Here is a 25,349-nt window from a genome sequence, read left to right on the forward strand (position 1 = left end):
TGAGCTCCGATCCTACCTACCGATTGTCAGAATGTCGCCGGCGTTCTGTGACGTCACAGAAGTTCATCCAATGGGGCGAGAGGTCTAATAATTGTTATGTATAGATACGCACGGGATTCCAAAATTTGCTTTTGTTATTTTCCGGATCAAATTTAAGCTTCTTTTTCTTCTCTCTCCCCCCCCCCCCTTCCAGAGATATCTTACCTGGTGCCAAATGTGATTATACCGTACAGGTGCAATTGAGGTAAGAAAAGAATTTTAATTTAAAAGAAGGTTTGAAAAAAAGCAGCAAAATATTTGCTGCGGCTATAAGTGGGCAGGAGAGATCTTGACTCGTCTGTCACCAAGGGACCTTGGAGGTTTTCTAGTCCAACCCCACCCGCCCAAGGCAGGATGCTATGAGTCACGGCAGTTCAGTGGTTAGAGTGCGGTACTGCAGGCTATTTCTGCTACCTGCAATTTGGCAGTTGGAATCTCACCAGTCTCAAGGCTGACTCAGCCTTCTGTCCTTCCGAGGTGGGTAAAATGAGGAGCCAGATTGTTGGGGGAGTAATATGCTGACTCTGTAAACCGCTTAGAGAGGGCTGTAAAACACTGTGAAGCGGTCTGTAAGTGCTATTGCTATTTCCCTCCCTCCCTCCTTCCTTCCTTCCCTCCCTCCCTCCCTTTCCTTTCTTCCTTCCTTCCCTTCCCTCCTTTCTTCCATCCATCCATCCAATTTCCTTCTTTTTCATTTCCTCCCTCCTTTCCTTCCTTCCTTTCCTTCCTTCCTTTCCTCCATCCATCCATCCATCCAATTTCCTTCCTTTTCATTTTCTCCCTCCCTTTCCTTCCTTCTTCCTTCCTTCCTTCCATCCATCCATCCTTCCAATTTCCTTCCTTTTCATTTCCTTCCTTCCTTCCTTCCTTCCTTCCCTTCCCTTCCCTTCCCTTCCCTTCCCTTCCCTTCCCTTCCCTTCCCTTCCCTTTCCTTTCCTTCCTTCCATCCATCCATCCAATTTCCTTCCTTTTCATTTCCTTCCTTCCTTTTTTCCTTCCTTCCTTTCCTTCCTTTCCTTCCCTTTCCTTCCTTCCTTCCATCCATCCATCCATCCTTCCAATTTCCTTCCTTTTCATTTCCTTCCTTTCCTCCCTCCCTCCCTCCCTCCCTCCCTCCCCTCCCAGTGGTTAGAATTAGTATTGCAGGCTAATTCTTGCTCTGTGATATCTCTCAGGGAGCCCTTCTTGCTTAAAACTTAGTTCAATTTCTATCGTTTGCTCCATATTGACAATTTGGCTATTTCCACATTTGTCTGATTTTAGTCCCTAATATTGTTCGCCAAGTGTATGTTTTCGCCAGCGGTGGGTTTCACATTATGTTACTACCAGTTCGCAGAGCGTGCACACGCTCGGGTCCCACACGCATCTGCCTTCCGTGCATGCGCCTGGACTCAAAAATGTGCCTCAATAGGTTGGCATAGAGCCGGGGTGGCTGGGAGGGCTGCTACCGGTTCGAGAGAACTGGTCCGAACCAGCTGAATGCCACCTCTCGTTTTCACATGTTGTGCTAGGTTTATTGTGCTGTTACTGGTCAATGCTGCCTTCATGGATTTCAGCTATAGAATCTGGGATTCTTCAGTTCCATTTCCTTCCCCTTCACTCTTCTGGCTTTGTCTTTATCTCTTTGCCAGGTTTTGTTTATGTGAAACCAGCTGTCCGCAAGAGGATTACTTCCCTCCCAATTTGTTCGTGAAAATCAATGGGAAGCTTTGCCCTTTGCCCGTGAGTAGACCTCCGCTCTCCCCTCTCTTGTTTCCCCACGCTTGAAAGTAAAACAATTGGATGATTGAGGCAGCCCCCAACTCGGTGGCTCCCTGTTTGGAATTCAACCTGCCCTCAAGATGGCTGGGAATGGGCAGCCTTCCTTGGTGGGCCCTCTCTCTCTCGGTTGTGGTGGGGAAGAGAGATTGTCCAGGTAGCCATGGGGTTGGGTCCTCTCTCACCTCTCAGCGGTCCTGGGTGCTCTCTGAGCTTGCTGGAGGAGGAGGAGAAGGAAGAAGGGGAAGGAGAAGGAAGAAGAAGGAAGGGGAAGGAAGAAGAAAAAAGGGGAAGGAAGAAGGGAGAAGGAAAAGGAAGGAGGAGAAGGGAGAAGGAAGAAAGGAGAAGGAGAAAGGAGGAGAAGGAAGAAGAAAGAAGGGGAAGGAAGAAGAAAGAAGGGGAAGGAAGAAGAAAGAAGGGGAAGGGAGAAGGGAGAAGGAAGAAGGGAGAAGGAAAAGGAAGGAGGAGAAGGGAGAAGGAAGAAAGGAGAAGGGGAAAGGAGGAGAAGGAAGAAGTTGAAGAAGGGGAAGGAAGAAGGGGAAGGAAGAAGAAAGAAGGGGAAGGAAGAAGGGAGAAGGGAGAAGGAAAAGGAAGGAGGAGAAGGGAGAAGGAAGAAAGGAGAAGGGGAAAGGAGGAGAAGGAAGAAGTTGAAGAAGGGGAAGGAAGAAGGGAGAAGGAAAAGGAAGAAGAAGGAAGGAGAAGGAAGAAGAAAGAAGGGGAAGGAAGAAGGGAGAAGGAAAAGGGAGGAGAAGGGAGAAGGAAGAAAGGAGAAGGGGAAAGGAGGAGAAGGAAGAAGTTGAAGAAGGGGAAGGAAGAAGAAAGAAGGGGAAGGAAGAAGGGAGAAGGGAGAAGGAAAAGGAAGGAGGAGAAGGGAGAAGGAAGAAAGGAGAAGGGGAAAGGAGGAGAAGGAAGAAGTTGAAGAAGGGGAAGGAAGAAGGGAGAAGGAAAAGGAAGAAGAAGGAAGGAGAAGGAAGAAGAAAGAAGGGGAAGGAAGAAGGGAGAAGGAAAAGGGAGGAGAAGGGAGAAGGAAGAAAGGAGAAGGAGAAAGGAGGAGAAGGAAGAAGTTGAAGAAGGGGAAGGAAGAAGGAGAAGGAAGAAGAAAGAAGGGGAAGGGAGAAGGGAGAAGGAAAAGGAAGGAGGAGAAGGGAGAAGGAAGAAAGGAGAAGGAGAAAGGAGAAGGAAGAAGAAAGAAGGGGAAGGAAGAAGGGAGAAGGAAGAAGGGAGAAGGAAAAGGAAGGAGGAGAAGGGAGAAGGAAGAAAGGAGAAGGGGAAAGGAGGAGAAGGAAGAAGTTGAAGAAGGGGAAGGAAGAAGAAAGAAGGGGAAGGAAGAAGGGAGAAGGAAGAAAGGAGAAGGGGAAAGGAGGAGAAGGAAGAAGTTGAAGAAGGGGAAGGGAGAAGGAAAAGGAAGAAGAAGGAAGGAGAAGGAAGAAGAAAGAAGGGGAAGGAAGAAGGGGGAAGGAAAAGGAAGGAGGAGAAGGGAGAAGGAAGAAAGGAGAAGGAGAAAGGAGGAGAAGGAAGAAGTTGAAGAAGGGGAAGGAAGAAGGAGAAGGAGAAGGAAGAAGAAAGAAGGGGAAGGGAGAAGGGAGAAGGAAAAGGAAGGAGGAGAAGGGAGAAGGAAGAAAGGAGAAGGAGAAAGGAGGAGAAGGGAGAAGGAAGAAGGGAGAAGGAAAAGGAAGGAGGAGAAGGGAGAAGGAAGAAAGGAGAAGGGGAAAGGAGGAGAAGGAAGAAGTTGAAGAAGGGGAAGGAAGAAGAAAGAAGGGGAAGGAAGAAGAAAGAAGGGGAAGGAAGAAGGGAGGAGGAGAAGGAGAAAGGAGGAGAAGGAAGAAGTTGAAGAAGGGGAAGGAAGAAGGAGAAGGAAGAAGAAGGAAGGGGAAGGAAGAAGGGAGAAGGAAAAGGAAGAAGAAGGAAGGAGAAGGAAGAAGAAAGAAGGGGAAGGAAGAAGGGAGAAGGAAAAGGAAGGAGGAGAAGGGAGAAGGAAGAAAGGAGGAGAAGGAAGAAGGAGAAGGGGAAGGAAGAAGGAGAAGGAGAAGGAAGAAGAAAGAAGGAGAAGGGAGAAGGAAAAGGAAGGAGAAGGGAGAAGGAAGAAAGGAGAAGGAGAAAGGAGGAGAAGGGAGAAGGAAGAAGGGAGAAGGAAGAAGGGAGAAGGAAAAGGAAGGAGGAGAAGGGAGAAGGAAGAAAGGAGAAGGGGAAAGGAGGAGAAGGAAGAAGTTGAAGAAGGGGAAGGAAGAAGGAGAAGGAGAAGGAAGAAGAAGGAAGGGGAAGGGAGAAGGAAAAGGAAGGAGGAGAAGGGAGAAGGAAGAAAGGAGAAGGAGAAAGGAGGAGAAGGAAGAAGTTGAAGAAGGGGAAGGAAGAAGGAGAAGGAAGAAGAAGGAAGGGGAAGGAAGAAGAAAGAAGGGGAAGGAAGGAGGAGAAGGGAGAAGGAAGAAAGGAGAAGGGGAAAGGAGGAGAAGGAAGAAGTTGAAGAAGGGGAAGGAAGAAGGAGAAGGAGAAGGAAGAAGAAGGAAGGGGAAGGGAGAAGGAAAAGGAAGGAGGAGAAGGGAGAAGGAAGAAAGGAGAAGGAGAAAGGAGGAGAAGGAAGAAGTTGAAGAAGGGGAAGGAAGAAGGAGAAGGAAGAAGAAGGAAGGGGAAGGAAGAAGAAAGAAGGGGAAGGAAGGAGGAGAAGGGAGAAGGAAGAAAGGAGAAGGGGAAAGGAGGAGAAGGAAGAAGTTGAAGAAGGGGAAGGAAGAAGGAGAAGGAAGAAGAAGGAAGGGGAAGGAAGAAGGGAGAAGGAAAAGGAAGGAGGAGAAGGGAGAAGGAAGAAAGGAGAAGGAGAAAGGAGGAGAAGGAAGAAGTTGAAGAAGGGGAAGGAAGAAGGAGAAGGAAGAAGAAGGAAGGGGAAGGAAGAAGAAAGAAGGGGAAGGAAGAAGGGAGAAGGAAGAAGGGAGAAGGAAAAGGAAGGAGGAGAAGGGAGAAGGAAGAAAGGAGAAAGGGAAAGGAAGAGAAGGAAGAAGAAAGAAGGTGAAGGAAGAAGGTGAAGGGAGAAGGAAGAATTTTAATTTTTTTTTAAAAACAATCGATTTTTATCTACCCTGGTTTATGGCTTAACGTAGGCTTGAACCCATCCCATGTTGATTTATCAAACAACCCATACTGAAGCAAACCGTATCCTGCCTGCCTGTGTCTTGTGATGATGGTGAGCGTGGCCGACTGTAGTCCTGACGGCTGCTGTTTTTCTTCTGCCGATGCAGGGTTACCTCCCTCCCACCAAAAACGGCGCGGAACCCAAGCGTCCGAGTCGACCGATCAACATCACGCCTTTGGTGCGCCTTTCGGCCACGGTCCCCCAACACCATTGTGGTCAACTGGTCATCTGAATTTGGCAGGGTAAGAGGGGCTCCGAAGCGGTATTGCCGATGGAGGCAGCGACATAATTGTGCCGAAAAGGTTAGCCATCCCTGGTATAGGGTTTCCTTGCAAGAAGACCTCCAAGGCACCTCCCAACTCGGTTATTCCATTCTAAAATTCTGCTTTAAATGAGTAAAGAAACTAGCCAACACATGAGAATCAGAACGAAGCCTCCTGCTTAAGCAAATAAAATGTCAGGCTTCGATGCTCTCTCAAAATAAATGAACTTCCAAACTGCCAGTCTTTAAGGAAATTTTCTCTTTATTCGAGCACAGCAACCGGATCCTGGCTCTTCGCGGTCAATACTGACCTTTGCCCCCCAATCCCTCCCTTTCCGATCCCCAGTTCTCTGCTTCTCATTGGCTATCTTCCAAGTCACTCTCCTGATTCCTTTCCCCGTCAGTTCACAGGAATGTTTCCCCCTTCCTCATCTCCAAGGAGACCGAATCTTCAAAGGGATTTAGCAGGCAAAAGTTCAGGCTTCATCCTCCCTTTTCTATGTCAGCGCTGAGACGCTGACATCCGGCCCCTCTCCCTTCACTCTCCCAGTGAGGCCTGCGTGAGACAAACAACAAGTTTAGTACCTTACCCTGTCCGAGGGTGTGTCTCACCCCCTCCCAGCTTGTCCGGATGATCTGCATGGAATTTAGCTATAAGGCGGTCAGCTTGAATGTTTGTGCTCTTCACCCAGGAAGCTTCTGACAAGGGGTAACCCTTCCACTGACACGCTGACATAAAACGTATTTATAAATGTAAGTCAGAGCCCATCTCCTTCAATATATCTCTTCCTCTCCATGACCTAGCATATTTTTCGGAGTATAAGACGCACCTTTTTTCCCCCTAAAAAGGGGGTGAAAATTTAGGTGCATCTTATACACCGAATGTAGGGCCCCCACGCTTTGGCCTCTGCCTCCCAGCAGTTTACCTCCTTGCAAGCAAGCAGCAAGAAGAAACAGCTCCTTTCAGCTTCAGCACAGCCTAATTAGCACAAGTTGATTGGATCGGCCTCCCGACTCTCAGCTGTTTTGCTCTCAGCTGTTTTGCCCGGGCCTTTGCTGCTGGCTGCAAGGAGGTAAATTGCTGGGAGCAGATTTTTTTTTTTCCTCTCCTTGTGCTAATCAAGCTATGCTGAAAACGAAAATGAAAGTAAAGCAGGCTGTTTGCTGTTTGCTGCAAGGAGGCAAAATTGCTCAGAGGCAGAGGGAGATTCCTTTTTCTTCTTTTCCTCACCAAAAAAAGGTAGGTGCGTCTTATAGTCCGGTGCTTCTTATGCTCCGAAAAATACGGTAATCCTGCTTTTGCTCTCTCTCTCTCTCTCTCTAGAATTACTCCCTCTCCGTTTACCTGGTGAAGCAGCTGACTTCGGTAACATTGCTGCAGAAGCTGAGGGCCAAGGGCATCCGGAACCCCGACCACTCCCGAGCCCTGAGTGAGTCCCCCGGTTCTTTTGACGTCTCTCCCAGCAGCCCCCAGGGTCTGGCAAGCAGCTGCCCTCACAACTTGCCTGGGATTGTCTTGAAAATGACAGACCCGAACTCAGGGCACCATCTAACAAAATGAAATTCAGTGGTGGAAAAAAAAAAAAAAGTAAGGTTCTACATGTAGGCAAGGAAAACCAAAATGCCCAGATAGAGCATAGGTCGGGTGTCTTCAAAATCGAAGACCTGGGGACTTCAATTCCCAGAATTCCTCAAGCAGCCATGTTGGCTTGAGGAATTCTGGGAGTTGAAGTCCACAAGTGGCCAAGTTTGCAGACTCCTGGCGTAGGTGGTATCCTATGTAGTAGTAATTGTGAGAGGGACCTTGGGAGTCCTAGTGGACAGTCGCTTAAGTATGAGCCAGCCATGTGCAGCAGCTGCCAAAAAAGCCCACACAATCCTAGGCTGCATTAACAGAGGGATAGAATCAGTGGGTCTCCAGCTTGAGTGGGTTGGACTAGAAGACCTCTAAGGTCCCTCTAAGGTCCCTTCCCGTCCTATCCTATCCTATCCTATCCTATCCTATCCTATCCTATCCTATCCTATTTATTTATTGGTTCGATTTATATGCCGCCCTTTTCCGGAGACTCAGGGCGGCTTACAATGCGTTAAGCAATAGCCTTCATACTTTTGTATCCTATCCTATCCTATCCTATCCTATCCTATCCTATCCTATCCTATCCTATCCTATCCTATCCTACCCTACCCTACCCTACCCTACCCTACCCTACCCTACATGCTAACTCTAATTCTAATTCTAATTCTAATAATTATATTCTACTCTGGAAAGAGTGCAGAGAAGAGCAACCAAGAGGATTAGGGGACTGGAGGCTAAAACATACGAAGAACGGTTGCAGGAACTGGGTATGTCTAGTTTGATGAAAAGAAGGACCAGGGGAGACATGATAGCAGTGTTCCCATATCTCAGGGGCTGCCCCAAAGAAGAGGGAGTCAAGCTATTCTCCAAAGCACCCGAGGGCAGGACAAGAAGCAATGGGTGGAAACTAATCAAGGAGAGAAGCAATTTAGAACTAAGGAGAAATTTCCTGACAGTGAGGACAATTAACCAGTGGAACAACTTGCCACCAGAAGTTGTGGCTGCTCCCAGTTGTGGAAATTTTTAAGAAAAGACTGGCCAGCCACCTGTCTGAAATGGTATAGGGTCCCTTCCCTGAGCAGGGGGTTGGACTAGAAGACCTCCAAGGTCCCTTCCACCTCTGGTATTCTGTATTTCTGTATGATTTGTACCATTGCAGGAATGGGTGTGGCAGTTTGTACTTTCCCAACATGGAACAGAACAATCCTTCGTTTTACTCCGGTTGGGCCTTTCGTTCCTTATTTCTTTCGTGTGCATTTACAAGCAGTGGGAATTCAAAACCTTGTTAAATTAGTGTGTGTTGAATGCTAGAATTCTGAAGCTAGGCATACTTTTACCGAGGAAACTCTTTTAAAACATGAGAAATAACTCATGGCGGAGAATGGGAGCCACATTGGATGGAAACAAATGTTATTTTTATAGCCCCTGGGCCAAACCAAAGAGTTCAGGTAATCCTCGACTTAACAACAGTTTGTTTAGTGACTGTTCAAAGTTACAACGGCCCTGAAAAAAGTGACTTAAGGCTGTTTTTCACACTTAACGACCGTTTCAGCAGCCCCATGGTCATGTGATCACTACTCAGATGCTTGGCAACTGGTTCATATTTACGACCATTGCTATGTCCCAACATCATGTGACCGTTTGTGGCCTTTTGACAAGCAAAATCAATGGGGGAGCCAGATTCACTTAACAACCATGTTATTAACATGTGGCTAGAAAGGTCACAACATGGGGCAAAACTCCCTTAACCAATGTCTCGCTTAGCAACAGAAATTTGGGGCTCAATTGTCGTAAGTCAAAGACTACTATCTCTTCCTCTCTCTCTCTCTCTATATATATATATATATCTTATCTATCTTACCTATCTAATCTATTTTATTTATCTATATATCTATCCATTTTATTTATCATATCTGTCTTATCTATCTATCTAATCTATATCTTATCTAATCTATATCTAATTTATCTAATCTATTTTATCTATCTAATCTATTTTATCTATCTCTCCTCTCTCTATATCTATATCTCTATATCTATATCTATCTATATTTTATCTATCTTTATCTCTATATCTATCTTATCTATCTATTTTATCTATCTAATCTATTTTATCTATCTCTTCTATATATAGATCCTCTATCTATCTAATCTAATCTAATCTATTTTATCTATCTTTATCTCTATATCTTTTTTTTTTCTGTAAGCCGCCCAGAGTCTCTAGGGAGTTGGGCGGCATAGAAATGCGACTAGTAAGTAAGTAAGTAAGTAAGTAAGTAAGTAAGTAAGTAAGTAAGTAAATAAATTTATTATTTATTTATTTATTTATTTATTTATTTATTTATTTATTTATTTATTTATTTATTTATTTATTTATTTATTTATTTATTTATTTATTTATTTATTGAATTTCTATACCGCCCTACTCCCGAAGGACTCAGGGCGGTGTACAGCCATGAAATAAAACACATAAATATACAAAATTTAAAATAAAATAAAATGAATTAAATAAATTTGGCTGAATTAATACCCCTAATTTAAAATACCCATAATTTTAAAATACATTAAAAATTTAAAATTTACACTTAAAAGGGAGAAGATTTAGGCGAGGCGATTATCTATCTATCTATCTATCTATCTATCTATCTATCTATCTATCTATCCTATCTATCATCCCTCCTTTTAACATTCCTATATTATTGTGTGTTTTTTTAAAATCTAGGTGAAATGTGAATACATGCCGTAAATCCATATATGTTACTCCATACGGTAAATCAACCCTCTTCTGTGTATTATATGTACTTAGGGTTTTAAAAAGCTTTTTTGTTTTCCTCCCCTGCAGTCAAAGAAAAGCTGACAGCCGATCCTGACAGTGAAATTGCCACCACCAGTTTGCGAGTGTCGCTCATGTGTCCGGTAATGTTTGCTAACAATGCTCCCTATTAGTCTTTTTAATAGTTGGGGGGAAAAGAAATCTGATCTGCTTAATACCAAGAGAAACCCCGTAAAACTATCCATCTGTATTTACAGATGGATAGTTTTCCACCCCTGAAACCTTAGACAAAGGTAATCCTCTATTTAAAACTCGACCTCACATGATTTTACAACCTTTTTTGTGTGGTGGTGGTTAAAAGAACGCAGCGGTCATAAAAACAGCCACTCCCGTCGTTAAGCAAACTCCGCAGAGTCCTTAAGCAAACCGATGGCTTTTTGTGGGCACTGCTTTGCAAATTGCTGGAAGTAAACCCAGGCAGTCCTCGGCTTACGACCACAATGGAGCCCAAAAGTTATGTCGCTAAGCGAGACGTTTGTTAAAGTGATATATTTTTTTTACCCCATTTTGCGACTTTTCTGGCCACGTTTCTTAAGTGAACCACCGCCGTTGTTAAATTAGTCACGCGGTTGTTCAGTGAATCTGGTTCCCCCCTCCCCCCATTGACTTTGCTTGTCGTAAGGTCGCAAAAAGGGGATTGCGTGACCCCCGGGGCTCTGCCACTGTCGTAAATACGAGTCAGTTGCCAAGCGTCTGGATGTAAATCACGGGACTACGGGGATGCTGCCGCGATCCCAAGTCGCTTCTTTTTTCCCTGCCGTTGTAACTTCGAATGGTCACTAAGCGAACTGTCGTAAGCCGAGGACTCTCTGAACCGGGTTTTAGCAACACTTGTCTAAATGCAGTCACGTGACTGCAGGATGCTGCCAGTAGTCATAAACCCTCTGGAATGGGCTGCCCACTGGCCTCAGGATAGTCCCGGACCTCCTCTCCTTCTGCCGCAAATTGAAGACGTGGCTTTTCCACCAAAGGGGCTGAATGACTTCAAACAATTTTCAATAATTTTTAATTGATTTTAATTTAATTTTAAATTGATTTTAATCTGTTTAGGTAATTCTTTGTTTTGTTTGGTAAGCCGCCCTGAGTCCTACAGGAGAAGGGCGGCATATAAATTACATCAATAAATAAAATTAAATTAAATTAAATAAATTGTGTGATTTATAACTGGGATGTCGGAAACACGTGGCTAATCCCCCATTTTATACGACAAATGTGGCAAACTCTTTTCCATTGCTGTTCCTTTCCATTTTACTATTTTAATGACTACGAGCCTCACAGTTTTATGGATTGTTCTTTTACCGTATAGTTAGGCCAGTGATGGCTAACCTTTTTGCTATCGCGTGACAAAAGCGGGGGGGGGGTCGCGTACGCGCGTGCCCACACCCATAATTCAATGCCCCCCTGCACCCCCCTCATGCATGCTCCCCCCGTGCCCCGTTTTGAGTCTAGCAGGCCTATTTGAAGCCTCCAGAGGTCAAAAGCGGCCTCCCCCACCCCTCCGGAGGCAGGAAATGTCCCTGTCAAGTTTCCGAAAGATGCCCTAATTAATTCATGAGCCATGATCCAAACTTCAAAGGAAATATATACATTTATTAGGAGCAACATTCCGGCAATACTCGGATGCAGTTAGGACTGATCCTACGTAGATTTATGTTCCCCTTTCCAAGTTGACAGTCCCGTTTCCCAACTTCCGGTGGGCCCGGAAGGCCCGCTTTTCGCCCTCCCCAAGTTCCAGCAGCTTTCCTAGAGGCTGGGGAGGGCAAAAACAGCCTCCCCCATCTCCCCCGGAGGCCGAAAACGTCCTCCCAGAGCCTCCACGCGAGCCCTGTACTTACCTGGCATCCAAAACGGGCCACATGGAGACTCCTGGGAGGGGAGGCGTGGGCGGGGCCAGCCAAAAACCAGCTGGCCGGCGCACGCAATGCCCACTGGAGTTGAGCTAGGGCAACGGCTCACATGCCCGAAGGTATGGCTCCATAGGTTTGCCATCACGGAGTGTAACTGGCAGACTGGATTTTAATATAGATTTTATCTCTCTGTTGAAATGCTCCGTCATCCAGGACACAGTTGTCCCAAAGGTGCTTGGTTTTTTTTCCCAAGAGGCCACTGGACTTTCTGGTTTTTTTTTCTTTTTGAAGACGTTTCGCTTCTCATCCCAGAAGCTTCTTTAGCTCTGACTGGATGGTGGGGAATGGAAACATCCCCTGCCCCCCGCCCTTCGCTAAACCGGAGGTGGACATGGCCAGCGCAGGACGCATCCGGCCCGCGAGTTTGACACCCCCGTTCTAGAATTTTTAACTGGATATTCACGGAGTGTTTTTATTTGTTCTGGTCTCTGATTGTAATAAACCTGATTTGATTTTGAATTGGAATGTCTGGGGGTGGGGGGGTGTTCCCAGTTCTTGAGGGACGGCGAGGTGCATGCAGAACGTTGGAATCGGGTGTGGGTGAGGATGCTGTGTTGGGAGGGGAACGCCGGGGGTCTCGGTCCTTCCCAAGCAACTGACCCTTGCCACCCCTTTCTCCCACCCCGTCCAGCTGGGAAAGATGCGGCTGATCGTTCCCTGTCGTGCCTTTACCTGCACCCACCTGCAGTGCTTCGACGCCGCCCTGTACCTGCAGATGAACGAGAAGAAGTCCACCTGGACGTGCCCCGTCTGCGACAAGAAGGCTCCTTACGAAGGCTTGATCATTGATGGGTAATGCTGGGGAGGCCCTGGGCTCCCTCTCCTCGTTGCTGCATTTCAGAAGGCCCTTGGGTGTTCTGTCCCCATCTCACACACGCACACCAGCAGTCGACCAAGAGTTAAAATAAACCAGCAGACAAGAATTTCCTTTGATAACAGAATTGGCAGCAACCCAGTGGCTGCTTGCCAAAAGTTTTTACTTACAAAGGGAGGTTTTTCTCCTCCGTCCGAAACATCAAAGTAAGTCTACAAAAGCCAAAGAATAGTCAAGTCCAGTCCAAAAATCAATCCAGGCAGAGCATATAACAAAGTTCCAGAAATGCAGAATGACTTGCTAGCTTTCAGTTTTGTTCGTCACAAGGCTTGACTGGCCACCACACCCCCTTTTATCCCCTGTGGGGTGTGGTCCAGTGACTCAGCTTAATCTCTGGCACGCCTCTTCCTCTGCTGTGCGCGCTTATCTCTGCGACGCTGTCGGGGGTCCAGCCAAGACTCATCTCCATTGCTGTCCAACTGCGGCTGCTCCGAAGTGGCTGGCCCCTGGCCTATCTCTTGGCTTTCGGAGGACACCTGAGGCATTGCCAGAGAGGAGGGTCCTGGAGAGGGAGGCCTTGCCAACTCCTCTCCTTCACTTTTGGAGTCTTCTCCCTCTGATAAGACAGGCTCGGGGGTCGGAGTCACAACATTGGGGGGGGGAAAGAGGCCATCTGGAGATCACAAAGCTCAGGGGTGAAATTCAGCAGGTTTATTTTATTTTATTTTTATTTTTCAATTTATATACCGCCCTTCTCCCTGAGGACTCAGGGCAGTGCACAGCCAGAATTAAAAACATGAAATACAAATATTAAAAACAATTAAAATCTATATAAATTTGGCCCAAAATTTAAAAAACCACAAACCAATTAAACATTTAAAAATTCTGGTTCTGACAGGTACTGGGGATTTTGCAATATCCTTCCCCCAGGAGTGAGGAGGGAATGGTGATTTTGCAATATCCTTCCCCCAGAAGTGGGGTAGGAATGAAGATTTTGCGATATCCTTCCCCTGCCATGCCCACCAAGCCACACCCACTAAGCCACACCACGCCCACCAAGCCACGCCCACAGAACTGGTAGTAAACAAATTTGGATTTCACCACTGACCTAGCTGCTCCCAATTTTCAAGACACACCCTTGGGTCTGCCAGTTAAAAATGGGAACAGAGCTCTGCTCCCTTCGTCCATCCTTACCAGATCCATTTTCACTGGCGGGTTTAGGATGCGTCTTGCCACCAGTGCAGTTTCCAACTCCGGGAATGGAAGCCCACGCATCTTCCAAGTTGCCAAGGTTGAGAGGCTGGGTGTCATCAAAACGATGAATGAGATGAAGCTATTGCAGTGTAATTTGTTAGTTGTTGTTAGTTGCGAAGTCGTGTCCGAGACTTCGAGACCCCATGGACCACGTTCCTCCAGGCCTTCCTGTCCTCTACCATCCTCCGGAGTCCATTTAAGCTCACGCCGACTGCTTCAGTGACTCCATCCAGCCACCTCCTTCTCTGCCATCCCCTTCTTCTTCTTTTGCCCTCCATCATTCCCAGCATTAGGCTCTTCTCCAGGGAGTCCTTCCTTCCATCTCCTTAGGTGGCCAAAGCATTTGAGTTTCCTCTTCAGGATCTGGCCTTCTAGAGAGCAGTCAGGGTTGATCTCCTCTAGGACTGACCAGTTGGATGGCCTTGCAGTCCAAGGGACTCGCAGGAGTCTTCTCCAGCACCAGAGTTCAAAGGCCTCCATCCTTTGGCCTTCTCAGCCTTCCTTAGGATCCAACTTTCCCAGCCATCCATTGCAACTGGGAAAACCATCGCCTTGACTAGGCGCACTTTTGCAATGTAATACATAAACATATAAAATACCTGCACTTGGCATCATATCACACCTTTGGTTGGGTTCATGCGTACCATGAAGCCTTAAACCAGGGGTGAGAAACTCAAGGCCCGGGGGCCAGATGCGGCCTGTGGGGTACTTAGATCTGGCCCGTGGGGCTGCCCTGGAAACAGTGAAGGACCGGCCTGCGGTGCCTCTGCCAGCGAAAATGGAGCTTGCAAGAGCCACGCGCGGCTCTCCTGAGCTCCGTTTTCACTGGCAGAGGGTTGCAGGAGGCCGTCGCAGCCAGAAACTTAGCTCGGGAGCCCGTTTTTGCTTGCAGAGTGCTTGGCCCACCACAGGCGACCCCGACACAAGTGACATCATGCTGGCCATGCCCACCCCGGCCCCCCTGAGGTCAAACACAACCCTGATGCGGCCCTCAATGAAATTGAGTTTAACCCTCCTGCCTTAAACCATGGTTTGCCTACACACGTAACTCCGTGGAGCCAAACCCCAGCAGCTTGAAGGGTTTTTCAGAGGTGGGCTCGAAAGAGTCGGGGAAGGATGATACGGGTCACACCTTGCAAGGCGACGAGGGTCCTTCAAGCTCCCTTGGGGGACGCTGCCCTGCTGGTGTCTGGAAATCCAATGGGAAAGCTGCTCAGGGAGGGTCTCTGGGAAGTTTCACAGCTGGGTTCCTCCCAGCTGTCCATCAACTTGTCATTTAGAGATACCAGAGTTGGAAGGGACCTTGGAGGTCTTCTAGTCCAATCCCCTGCTTAGGCAGGAAACCCTATAAACCACTTCAGACCTGTTGTGGCTCCGTTACCTGAGCCTATGTCATCAGCAGGATGTCAGGTTTCGGTGCTATCTTAAATAAACTTCATTCTCAAGCGCAAAGTCTCTAATGAATCACTTTTATTTTAAGAATAGCAGAATCCGACATTCCTGATTCAAGTTGCAGCCAAACTGGCCCCTCCTTCCAACCCCCTCCTCTTCCGCTCTCCAACCCCAATGTCCCATTGGCCATCATGCAGATCCATCTCTACGTCCCAGCACACTCTTTTCACAGGAATGTGGCCCTCTCCCTCATCACCCAGGATACACTATCTGTTGCATGCAGAAAACTAGGTAAAAGTTCATCTCAGCAATAAATCAATGCTTCTGCTCTCTGCTTCATTTCGTTCATGTCAGCGCTGGAAGAGAGCCTAATTTGGAACGCTGACACAGGAGAGGACTCCGAGAGTGAAGGAGAGGAGTTGGCAAGGCCTCCCTCTCCAGGACCCTCCTCTCTGGCAATGCCTTCGGTGTCCGCCGAAGGGCAAGAGATAGGGCCAGGGCCAAGCACGTCCACGCAGGCACAGGTGGACAGTGATGAGGGTAATGAGTCTTGGCTGGATCCCTGGCAGCGTCGCAGAGATAAGCGCATGCAACAGAAGAAAAGGCGTGCCAGAGATTGGGCTGAGTCACTGGACCACACCCCACAGGGTATAAAAGGGGGTGAGGTGGCCATTCAGACTCTGTGACGGACAAAACTAACTACTATCGAGTCACATTGCATTTTTGGAAACAACATTATCGGCCTTGGATTTATTTTACGAACTGGACAATTCTTGACTGTGGGTATTTTGTTTATTGAGTAAAAGTTCTTGGCAAGCAGCTACTGGGTTGCTGCCAAGCATCTTATAGGAAGAATTGGTTGTCTGCCAGTTTATTCAACCCCCGGCTGTCTGTCTGTTTGTGTGTGTGTGTGAGACGGGGACAGAACAAGACCAATGATTATCCAACATCTTAAAAACTTTCAGTGTTGGTGAATTCACAACTTCTGGAGGCAAACAGTTAATTAATCCACTGCTTAATTGTTCTCACTGTCAGGAAATTTCTCCTTAGTTCTAAGTTGCTTCTCTCCTTGGTTAGTTTCCACCCGTTGCTTCTTGTCCTGGAGAATAGCTTGACTCCCTCTTCTTTGGGGCAGCCCCTGAGATATTGGAGGACTGCTATCGTGTCACCCCTGGTCCTTCTCTTCATCAGACTAGCACAAAAATTTTCCTCAGACTGTCCCTGCCTCTCCTTCCCCAGGCTGTTCATGGAGATCCTGAACTCCGTTACGGACTGCGATGAGATCCAGTTTATGGAAGACGGTTCCTGGTGCCCCATGAAGCCCAAGAAGGAGAACCAGGAGGTTTGCCAGACGTCTTCTTACAATGGACTGGAAGGTAAGGCCAAAGGCTGGGCTTTGAAGCGCTTGGCCGTGGCCCTTGGGCATGAAAGGAGGGCCCTGGCTTTGGACTGGGCTGGACGGGCTGTGGTGCCAGGAGCAGAGAGAGGTCTTTGGTGCAAGAAGTCCCAAATCTGGAAGCTTGTCTGTAACAGTTTGCTCCCGTTGGGTACCTCTGCACAACTGTGGTGTTAATTGTTGGAAGCACCTCCTCTTTTTCAGGCAGTCAGTTTTCAGGGCCTTTCAGGATTGGGACAGCTTGTAGGCAGGGAGGAAGTGGGGCAGAATGACCAAGAGGGACTAAGCAGTGAACATGAGAGACAGGGCTCAGGCGATGAGCAAGGACCACCCCCTCCTGATCCTCAAACATGGAGAGTAGAGAGAAGGCGAGAACAGCGCAGACTGACCCGACTACTCGAGAGGAGAGCGCCCCGCTCCTCTTCACAAGGCACACCTGGGGACTGAGACTTAAGGAGACGCTGTGGGGAGGGGAATTTGTCGGGAACAAGCGCTGAATTCCTGGGTTCCTTGCGTTCTTTCTGGATTTCTTGCTTTGCAGCCGTGGTGCTCACAGCATTGGACTATTTGCAGCCAGAGGCTGCTTGAGGTGTGTGTGGGGGGGGGGGTTTGTCATCACTTTGCTCTGGGACTTACCAGAAACGCATTTGGGGAAATTTGGAGCAATAAAGGGTCGGTTTGAACTGCCAGCTGCCTATGCGACCTCTGTGCCGTGCCCCGGGTCATCACATGAAGTTAAGTTTCTGAGCACTTGTCGTCGTTGTGTCACAGCCTCCCTGTACACAGTAAGTTCGGATGGAAAGCAGCTGCCCGAAAACAAGAAGAAGGTGGAGGTGATCGACCTGACTTTGGACAGCTCTTCAGACGAAGAGGAACCCCCTGCCAAGAAAGTCTGTCCTGTCGCCATTGCTGCCATCCCGCCATCCGCCGGACCAAAAGGGTAGGGGGGGGCTCGGAGGGCCTTTCCCTCCTCCTGGCTTGGCGGATTCCTTTTAGCCAGACTTCGTGATGGGAAAGCTCTTGGGACATATGCATGCTGCATGGGATTCAGCCGGTTCAGACCAGTTTTGGCGAACCGGATGTTAATTTTAATCTGGTTTGCCGAACCGGTAGTTACAAGGACTGGATCACCCCACCCCTCCCAGGAGTCTCCACGCGGCCTGTTTTGGATGCGAGGTAACCGCATAGACCGCGTGGCTGTTCTGGGAGGGTGAAAATTTAAATTATTGGGGTGTTTTAATCTGTCTGGGCCAAAATGATTTAATTTGATTTTATTTGGTTTTTAAATTTTTTTGTATCTATGTATTTTATTGTTTGGCTGTTCACCGCCCTGAGTCCTTCGGGAGTAGGGCGGTATACAAATCAAATAAACTAAAATAAAATAAACTAAAAATGGGCCTACCGGAAGTCCAGAAATGGGCCCGTTTCCGGCCTCCGGTGCCCGGGAGAGGCTGTTTTCGCCCTCCTGGAGGCTCAAAGAAATCCTCCGGAGCCTCAGGAGGGTGAAAATGCCCCCCCACCACCACCAATGGTGCAGGAGGCCGAGTAAGCCATGCCCCTATGCCCCTCCTGCTCCCCCCCCCCCACCCCCAGCAACTGGGCAGCGAACTGGTTGTTAGGTTTTTCAATCCCACCCCTGGCTGCAAGGGATCTCGGAGGTCTTATTTATTTATTCAATTTATATGCCGCCCTTCTCCGGAGACTCAGGGCGGCTTACAATGCGTTAAGCAATAGCCTTCATCCTTTCGTATATACCTGCTTAGTAGGGCTTTCGGCCCCCCCAAGCGGTGTTCTTTTTGTTTTTTATACAAAGTCAGCTTATTGCCCCCACAATCCGGGTCCTCATTTTACCTACCTCGGAAGGATGGAAGGCTGAGTCAACCTTGAGCCTGGTGAGATTTGAACTCGCAGTAATTGCAGGCAGCTGGCAGCTAAGTGCTCCTTTAACAGCACTTTAGTCCGCTGCGCCACCAAGGCTCTTCCAAGTCCAACCCAAGGCAAGAGTCCTTACTTCATCTGGGACCAAGGGCTGTCCAACCTCTCCTTGAAAGCCTCCAGTGATAGGAGCACCCACAACTACTGGCGGCAAGCCACGTTGGCTGGGGGGGGGATTCTGGGAGTTGAAGTCTACCTATCTGACAGGTGCTAAGGTTGAGAAACGCTATTTTGGGGAATAGACCCTCTTTCCCCCTCCACACACACTTTTTTTTGTGGGGGGAGCATCGGGATCCGAGGGGCAGGCCAGGGCCTTTGTCACCTCCCTGGCTGTCTCCCCATGGGCCAGGCTGGCAACAGTAAGCGCTGTGGGTCATTTATTTTTATTTATTTTATTTATTTTTATTTGATTTATATGCCGCCCTTCTCCGGAGACTCAGGGCGGCTTACAGTGCGTTAAGCAATAGCCTTCATCCTTTTGTATATTTATACAAAGTCATCTTATTGCCCCCACAAACTGGGTCCTCATTTAACCTACCTTAGAAAGGATGGAAGGCTGAGTCAACCTTGAGCCTTGGCGAGATTCGAACCTGCAGTAATTACTTTGGCAGTGAGCTTTGTACTAGAGGGGCTTCCTTTTTTTTTTTTTAAGCTTCTCTTTCTTTCTTTGGAATGTAATATTCTTTGGAAGACTCAGGCCCTGTCTGGGAGGGTGGTGGTTTGAGAGGCACTTTATCTAGCTCATAATTCCATTATCTGACAACAATTGCTGAAAACTGCCCAAATTCCAAAAGTCAATGAAAACAATGAAAAAGAAAGAAAGAAAGAAAGAAACTCTCCACCCAGCTCCTCCTCCCACAGGTTTCTGACCCTCAATCCTCCCCACCCCAAAGAAATAGAATCGACCTCCCCCTCCCCCAAGGCTGCTGCAAATGATCCCTTTCTCCCCCAGAACCCAAACGCCCTTCCGACTCCACTAACCTTTCCGTTCCTTTCAGGGTTTTAAACACAGACCACCAGCCTTCCTCGGTGCTGCGGAGTCCTCCAATGGCTGCGGTGGGCAGCGATTACCTCTCCAGCCTCCCGCTGTCCGACTACCACCCTTCTTATTCGGTCCCTTCGGACATCCAAGGTAAGCGGAACTCAGGTGGGCCCCGAGCTTGGGCTCTCTTCCCTAACTGGGGAGAACCGGAGACGAAAAAGAACCGAGGTTAAGGCTCACCTGTCTTAGCGGTATTGTGACTTCTTGGTCTTTGACGGGTTTCAGCTTTTCGTGTAAAAACATCCCTCAAAGGGGCCCAAGGCCCTTGTGTGGTCAGCAAGGCCAGATGCCACACCTCTGTCCTGTGGACATTAGCCAGGGGTGGGATTCTGCCGGTTCGGACCGGTTTGGCCGTACCGGTAGCTCCGACAATCAGCTGAGAGCGAACCGGCTATACTTACCTTTATTTCTGTTGTTTGAAGCCCAGCTGATCGGCGCGGATTTCCATGCCTCAGCTGTTTTATTCAGTGGAGCAGCAGTAGAAGGTGCTGTTTTCAAATGTACTGCGCACGCGTAGACTGCCCATTTGGTGCACGTGAAGCGTGCACGAAGCAAACCGGTTGTTAACCCTGGTTGAATGAACTGATCTAGGCTCCCTTAAAAAGCCTAGGAAGCCTAAAGGAAGCAGAATCTTGATCCCGGCAAAACCTTTTTTTATTTACACGACTCTGAATCCCTTTCATTCGCAGTCAGCAAGGCCTGTCCAAACAGTTTTCCAAAGGAATACTTATCAACACAGACCTTATCTCGCTTGGCAAGCTGCCAAGTAACTAGTTTCGAAACGCTAGTACAAGGCACAACTTGGCACAGAGTCTCTCAGAGTCACGGAACGAATGAATTGTTTCCTGCAAAAGCCCCCTCCCCGTTCGCTCCTCTTTTGTATCCTATGGGAGGGGCCAATCACCTCCAAGGTGTGGCTTTCCTCCCGAATCGACCCTGCCTTCTTACCTGTATTCTTCGTCTGGCAACTCTGCGCATGCACACACTGGGAATGGGCTGAAGGCAGCTGATGACTGGCATTCGGCCTGGCCTCCTCTCTGCCTCTGACGCAGAGCCCTCATCAGAGCCCTCCCCAGACTCTAGGACTGGCCCACGTTCCTCCCCAACCTGCTCACTGTCCGGCTCTGCTGCCAGCTCCACTGGCGGGCCACAGCATTGAATCCCACCACTGTTAGCCCCCTCTGAAGAACCCCAGTGACATCCATCTCAAGTTAGTTAGAAAGTAAGATTCTTCCTGGCTCGTTGTTTTTCCAAGAGGTAGTCCTCGGCTTACGACCACAATTGAGTCCCAGATTTATGTTGCTAAGTGAGACATTGGTTAAGGGAGCTTTGCCCCAATTGACGACTTTTCTTGACACAGTCGCTAAGGAAATCACTGCAGTTGCTAAGTGAGTCGCACGGTTGTTAAAGTGAATCTGGCCTCCCCCATGGGCTTGTGAAAAGGTTGCGAAAGAGAGAGAGAGAGAGAGAGAGAGAGAGCGCTCATGCAGAGTTGCCAGACGAAGGGAACAGCTAAAGAACAAGGGTCGACTCAGGAGTAAAGCCACAGGTGGACGATGAATGGCCCCTCCCAGAGGGAATAAAAGAGGAGCGAAAGGGGAGTGGAGTTTGCAGGAGACAATTAGTCCGCTTAATTGGTTTGTGACTCTCAGAGACTCCTTGCCAAGTTTTGAAGATATCTGCCTGGCAGCTCTCCAAGCCAGATGAGGTCTGTGACTGTAAATTCTTCCTTGAAAGACTTTGCTGTGGATGTGAATGAGAGGAATTCACAGTAACTTAATAAAAAGGGATTTTTGTCGGGACAAGGAGTCCGCTTCCTGCTCTTGGGAATGCCTAGGTCACAACACACAGACTCTGGAGCTAAGAGTAGAGGGGAAGAGGATGAACTCTGACCCAGGCAGCCAGAGAAAGCCGATTGGCCCTTCCCAAGGGGTGGGGTGGGGGGAGGCTTGCCATCCCACCCAGAGGACGGAAACTGGACGGTATTGTTGGCACTTTGCTATGATATCCAATGTCTTCACCCGCCCGCCACTTCCTGAATTTGAAAAATCCTGAATTTGAAAATTTTAAATATTTTCCTTCCCTCCTAGTCTTAGTACATTCATTTTACCATTAAGGTTTTCCTTTTCTCTAGGTCTGGATTTGTTCTCCTTCCTTCAGAGTGAAAATCCGGTATGTTTCCTCTCCTCTTTTCCATCTCCCAATTTTTTCCATTCAATCTTTCAATCCCGAGTCGGTAAGCTTGCTCGGTTTATTTATTTATTTATTTTATTTTATCATATTTGTATACCGCCCTACTCCCGAAGGACTCAGGGCAGTGAACAGCCAAAATAAAACACAAAGACATACAAAAGTTAAAAAACTATTAAAAACAGATTAAATAATTTAGGCTCAAAAAACAAATTAAGACATCCAATTTATCTAAAAAACATTTAAAAGCAATTTATCAAAGCAGTTAAATTATTAAATTATTCCTTTGATAACCCAACAAGCTTACTTTCCGAGGTCTTCCAAGTTCTTTCAGACTTTGCAAGGTTCAGAGTTCAGAACAGCTGTTGCTCAAACAAGAATAGAAAAGCAAACAGCGATATCCCTTAGATTTATATATCACTTCACAGTGCTTTATAGCCCTCTCTAAGCGGTTTACAGAGTCAGCCTCTTGCCCCCCACCCCCACCCCAACAATCTGGGTCCCTGTTTTACCAACCTCAGAAGGACGGACGGCTGAGTCAATCTTGAGCCGGTCAGGATTGAACTCCTGACTGTGGGCAGAGTCAGCCTGCAATACTGCATTCTAACAGGAAGGAAGGAAGGAAGGAAGGAAGGAAGGAAGGAAGGAAGGAAGGAAGGAAGGAAGGAAGATACCAATACCACTTAGACTTATATACCGCTTCACAGTGCTTTATAGCTCTCTCTAAGCGGTTTACAGAGTCAGCCTCTTGCTCCACCAACAATGTGGGTCCCCGTTTTACCAACCTCGGAAGGACGGAAGGACGAGTCGACCTTGAGCCGGTCAGGATTGAATTCCTGACTGTGGGCAGAGTTAGCCTGCAATACTGCACTCTTAACAATTACAGAGAGGTAAATACTCCCTGTAGTTTCCCCTCCTTCAGCCTAAGGACTTCTTGTGGCCCGTCAGCAGCCTGTGCAGCTAGTAGCTGATTCCGACCACGAGGAGGCTGGTGTGGTGCTGCGCCAGCAGCCTGTGTAGCTGGCACTCGAGTCAGACAATGAGGAGCCTGGAGAAGATGTGGTGCCAGAGGCGGGGTTCAGCCAGGGCCTTCAGAAGCTCCCTTAAGTGAAGAGGACGAAGAGGAGGAGCCTCTTCTCGATGCCCGGGCGCACAGAGCGGCCAAAAGGCAGGAGTGGCTCCTCAGGAGGAGGTCTCCTCGAGAGTAAGGCTTGGGGCTAATTGGCCACTCCCTTAGCCTATTTAAGGAGGAACGCCGACTGAAGCAATTTGCAGGGAACAACTTTGTTCACATACCTTCGTGTCTTGTCTTGCCTTGCCTATCTTATCAGCTTCCTGCAAATTGCTTCTGGGCATTCTGCCAACCATAGTAAGCTTTCAGTTATTATTCTTTGAATTCTTGGCGGCTGTTAATGCAGTTAATTAACAGCCGTTGTTGTAAAAGATTGGTTTATTTAGTAAACTAAGGTTTGAACGGACTTTGTGTGTCCTGCGTTCTTTGGGATCCGTAGCTGGAGCAGAACAGGACTCGTGCATTGCAAGTGTGTGAAGGGCAAAAGACGATATAAAATGGATCTTTTTGTTACTATTGTTAGCGACGGGTATTTTGCCCTGGCATAAACAGCAAATGTTGAGTGGTGCACTCGCCTCCCAATCGGGAGGCTGTGAGTTTGATCCTAGGTAGAGGCAGATATTTCTCTCTCTCGGGGCACCGTGAGAATATATCTGCTGAACAAAACTCCTCAAGGGCGACAGGAAAGGCATCTGGCCAGGAAACCCTCAGCTCCATTCAGCTGCCCAGATTCCACCCCGCAAGGGATTACGAAGTCAAAAAAAAAGCCCCAAATGTTTGTTTTTTTTCTCTTCCTCTTGCAGCATTACAGCCCTTCCGTCATCACCTCCCTGGACGAGCAGGACTCCCTGAGCCACTTTTTCCAGTATCGGGGGCCCTCCCCGCATTTCATGAGCCCCCTGGCTCCGATCGTGGTGGGATCCCACAGCGGGGTCGGCTCCCCCACCGGCAGCCGCATGAACAGCGTGGTCTCTTCGCCCACGGCCAGCTTGCGGGAGGGCCACGGCGCCATGGGAAGCAGCCCAGCTCTGCCAGGATGTCGGCCGGACATCATCTCTCTGGACTAAAGATGGAGACGCCCTTTTGGGGGGACAGGACTCCATTCCTTTCTGGAGGAAGGCAGAAATTTTCGGCAACGTGTCGGCAGCTGAGAAGACAGACACAGGGCAGAGTGTTTTTACTTGATGTGCGCCGCTGTCTTATGGAAAATCATGGCATTTTTTAAAAAAGATGAGAAACTCTCCCGGGAGCCAAGCTTTCGGTCCGTGGAGCTTGCGGAGGGGATCAGTCTCGGAATCAGAAGAATCACAGCTAAATTTTGCTCACGGGATCCTTAAGCCAGCAAAAGGGGGCATACTCTGATCGGTCCCAAATTACAGAGAAAATCCCGGACTTTTTTTTCTTAGTGATGGAAACCCAGGTTAAGGGGGGACTGGATTGGATGATCTCGGAGTGCACAGAAAGAAGGGATCCTCGGAGGGGCATTTGAAATTCCAGCGTGGCTTGAACTCCGAACAGATTGTCCGGACTACACAGGGGTTCAAACTTGGCACAAGATTCGCGGGATCGAGAGCAGTGGTGAAATGCAAAATCTTTTCCTACCGGTTCTGTGGCTGTGGCTTGGTGGGCGTGGCTTGGTGTGTGTGGGGGTCATGTGGCTGGGTGGGCATGGCCATTAAAAAAAAACTTTTTAAAGCATGTTTTACTACCAGTTCCGGTGAATAGGTAGTAAAAAAAATGCTTTAAAAAAGTTAAAAATAATATTCCGACGATTGTGCGGCACAACTGTGAAGCTTTTTTTTTTTACTACTGGTTTCGCCCGAACCGGAGCGAACCGGTAGCATTTCACCTCTGCTCGAGAGTCTTCTGACCAACTCCGGAGGCCGCTTTTCAGCTCCGAGGTTTGAAGGTTCAAATGTTTTGAATCGAGAACTTCTTTCAGGACCACAGAAATCAAAAATTCTTTTTTTAAGGATCCCAGCTAAGCCAATTGTGGCCCATATGAATATCTGCAGGTTTTTATGATATTTCAGAGCTCGGTTGTGAGAAAGGAGCACCCCACGTACCTTTGGAAGCTCTGGGCCAATGTTTTTTTTTTTTTTCCCCTATCCCTAAACTTGTACAGTAGTGGCCAAAATTGTGGAAACCTTTTGGGAAAAGTGTCTTTTTGAGGTTTGATGGCTAATAACACCACTTTTTTTTTTTTTTGGAGTTTCAAGATAATCCTATTCCACGGCTGGAATGGCCTGGGAATAGCCCAGACCTTCACCCAGTTTGAAAATCGATGGAGCTGACTAAAGAAAGTGGTTAGTCAGAAGCGACCCAGCAATAAAACCCAGTTAATAGAAGCCATCCTTCAATCTTGGTTTCACATGAGAACAGCTGCAGAACTAAAAGACTTGATTCCCTCCATGGGAAGACGTTGTAAGGCCGTCATTCATGCTAAAGGTTACCCAATTTAAGTATTAACTGACAGGGTGATAATTTTTGTATATCTCGTTTTTTCTATGGGGATCATTTTTGTATATCTCGTTTTTTTCTACGTGTTTCCCTTCTTTATACTGTAACTGCTATTCTAATAGCAAATCTTTCATAAAAGCTATTGTATGACATTCTCGATTAAATTTATCTTTCCATCGATAATATAATTTTATGGTACTACTCCAAAAGAAAGAAAGAAAGAAAGAAAGAAAGAAAGAAAGAAAGAAGAAAGAAAGAAAGAAAGAAAGAAAGAAAGAAAGAAGAAAGAAAGAAATGGTGT

The 25,349-nt window shown here is 47.7% G+C and overlaps 1 protein-coding gene across 1 annotated transcript in view; it reads left to right on the plus strand.

Moving 5' to 3' along the window:
- Positions 1-12,289, plus strand: part of LOC139322292 (E3 SUMO-protein ligase PIAS3-like) — a 26,286-nt gene extending 13,997 nt beyond the window's left edge. The window contains 7 exon segments of the mRNA XM_070951345.1: positions 194-244; positions 1,671-1,761; positions 5,025-5,117; positions 5,119-5,160; positions 6,505-6,610; positions 9,596-9,669; positions 12,125-12,289. Coding sequence (XP_070807446.1) covers positions 194-244; positions 1,671-1,761; positions 5,025-5,117; positions 5,119-5,160; positions 6,505-6,610; positions 9,596-9,669; positions 12,125-12,289 — 622 coding nt within the window.
- The last annotated feature ends 13,060 nt before the right edge of the window (positions 12,290-25,349 follow it).

The sequence above is a fragment of the Pituophis catenifer genome, unplaced genomic scaffold (assembly GCF_029215685.1).
Source record: "Pituophis catenifer annectens isolate HBS135680 unplaced genomic scaffold, rPitCat1.0.hap2 SCAF_10, whole genome shotgun sequence".
Taxonomy (NCBI): Eukaryota; Metazoa; Chordata; class Lepidosauria; order Squamata; family Colubridae; genus Pituophis; species Pituophis catenifer.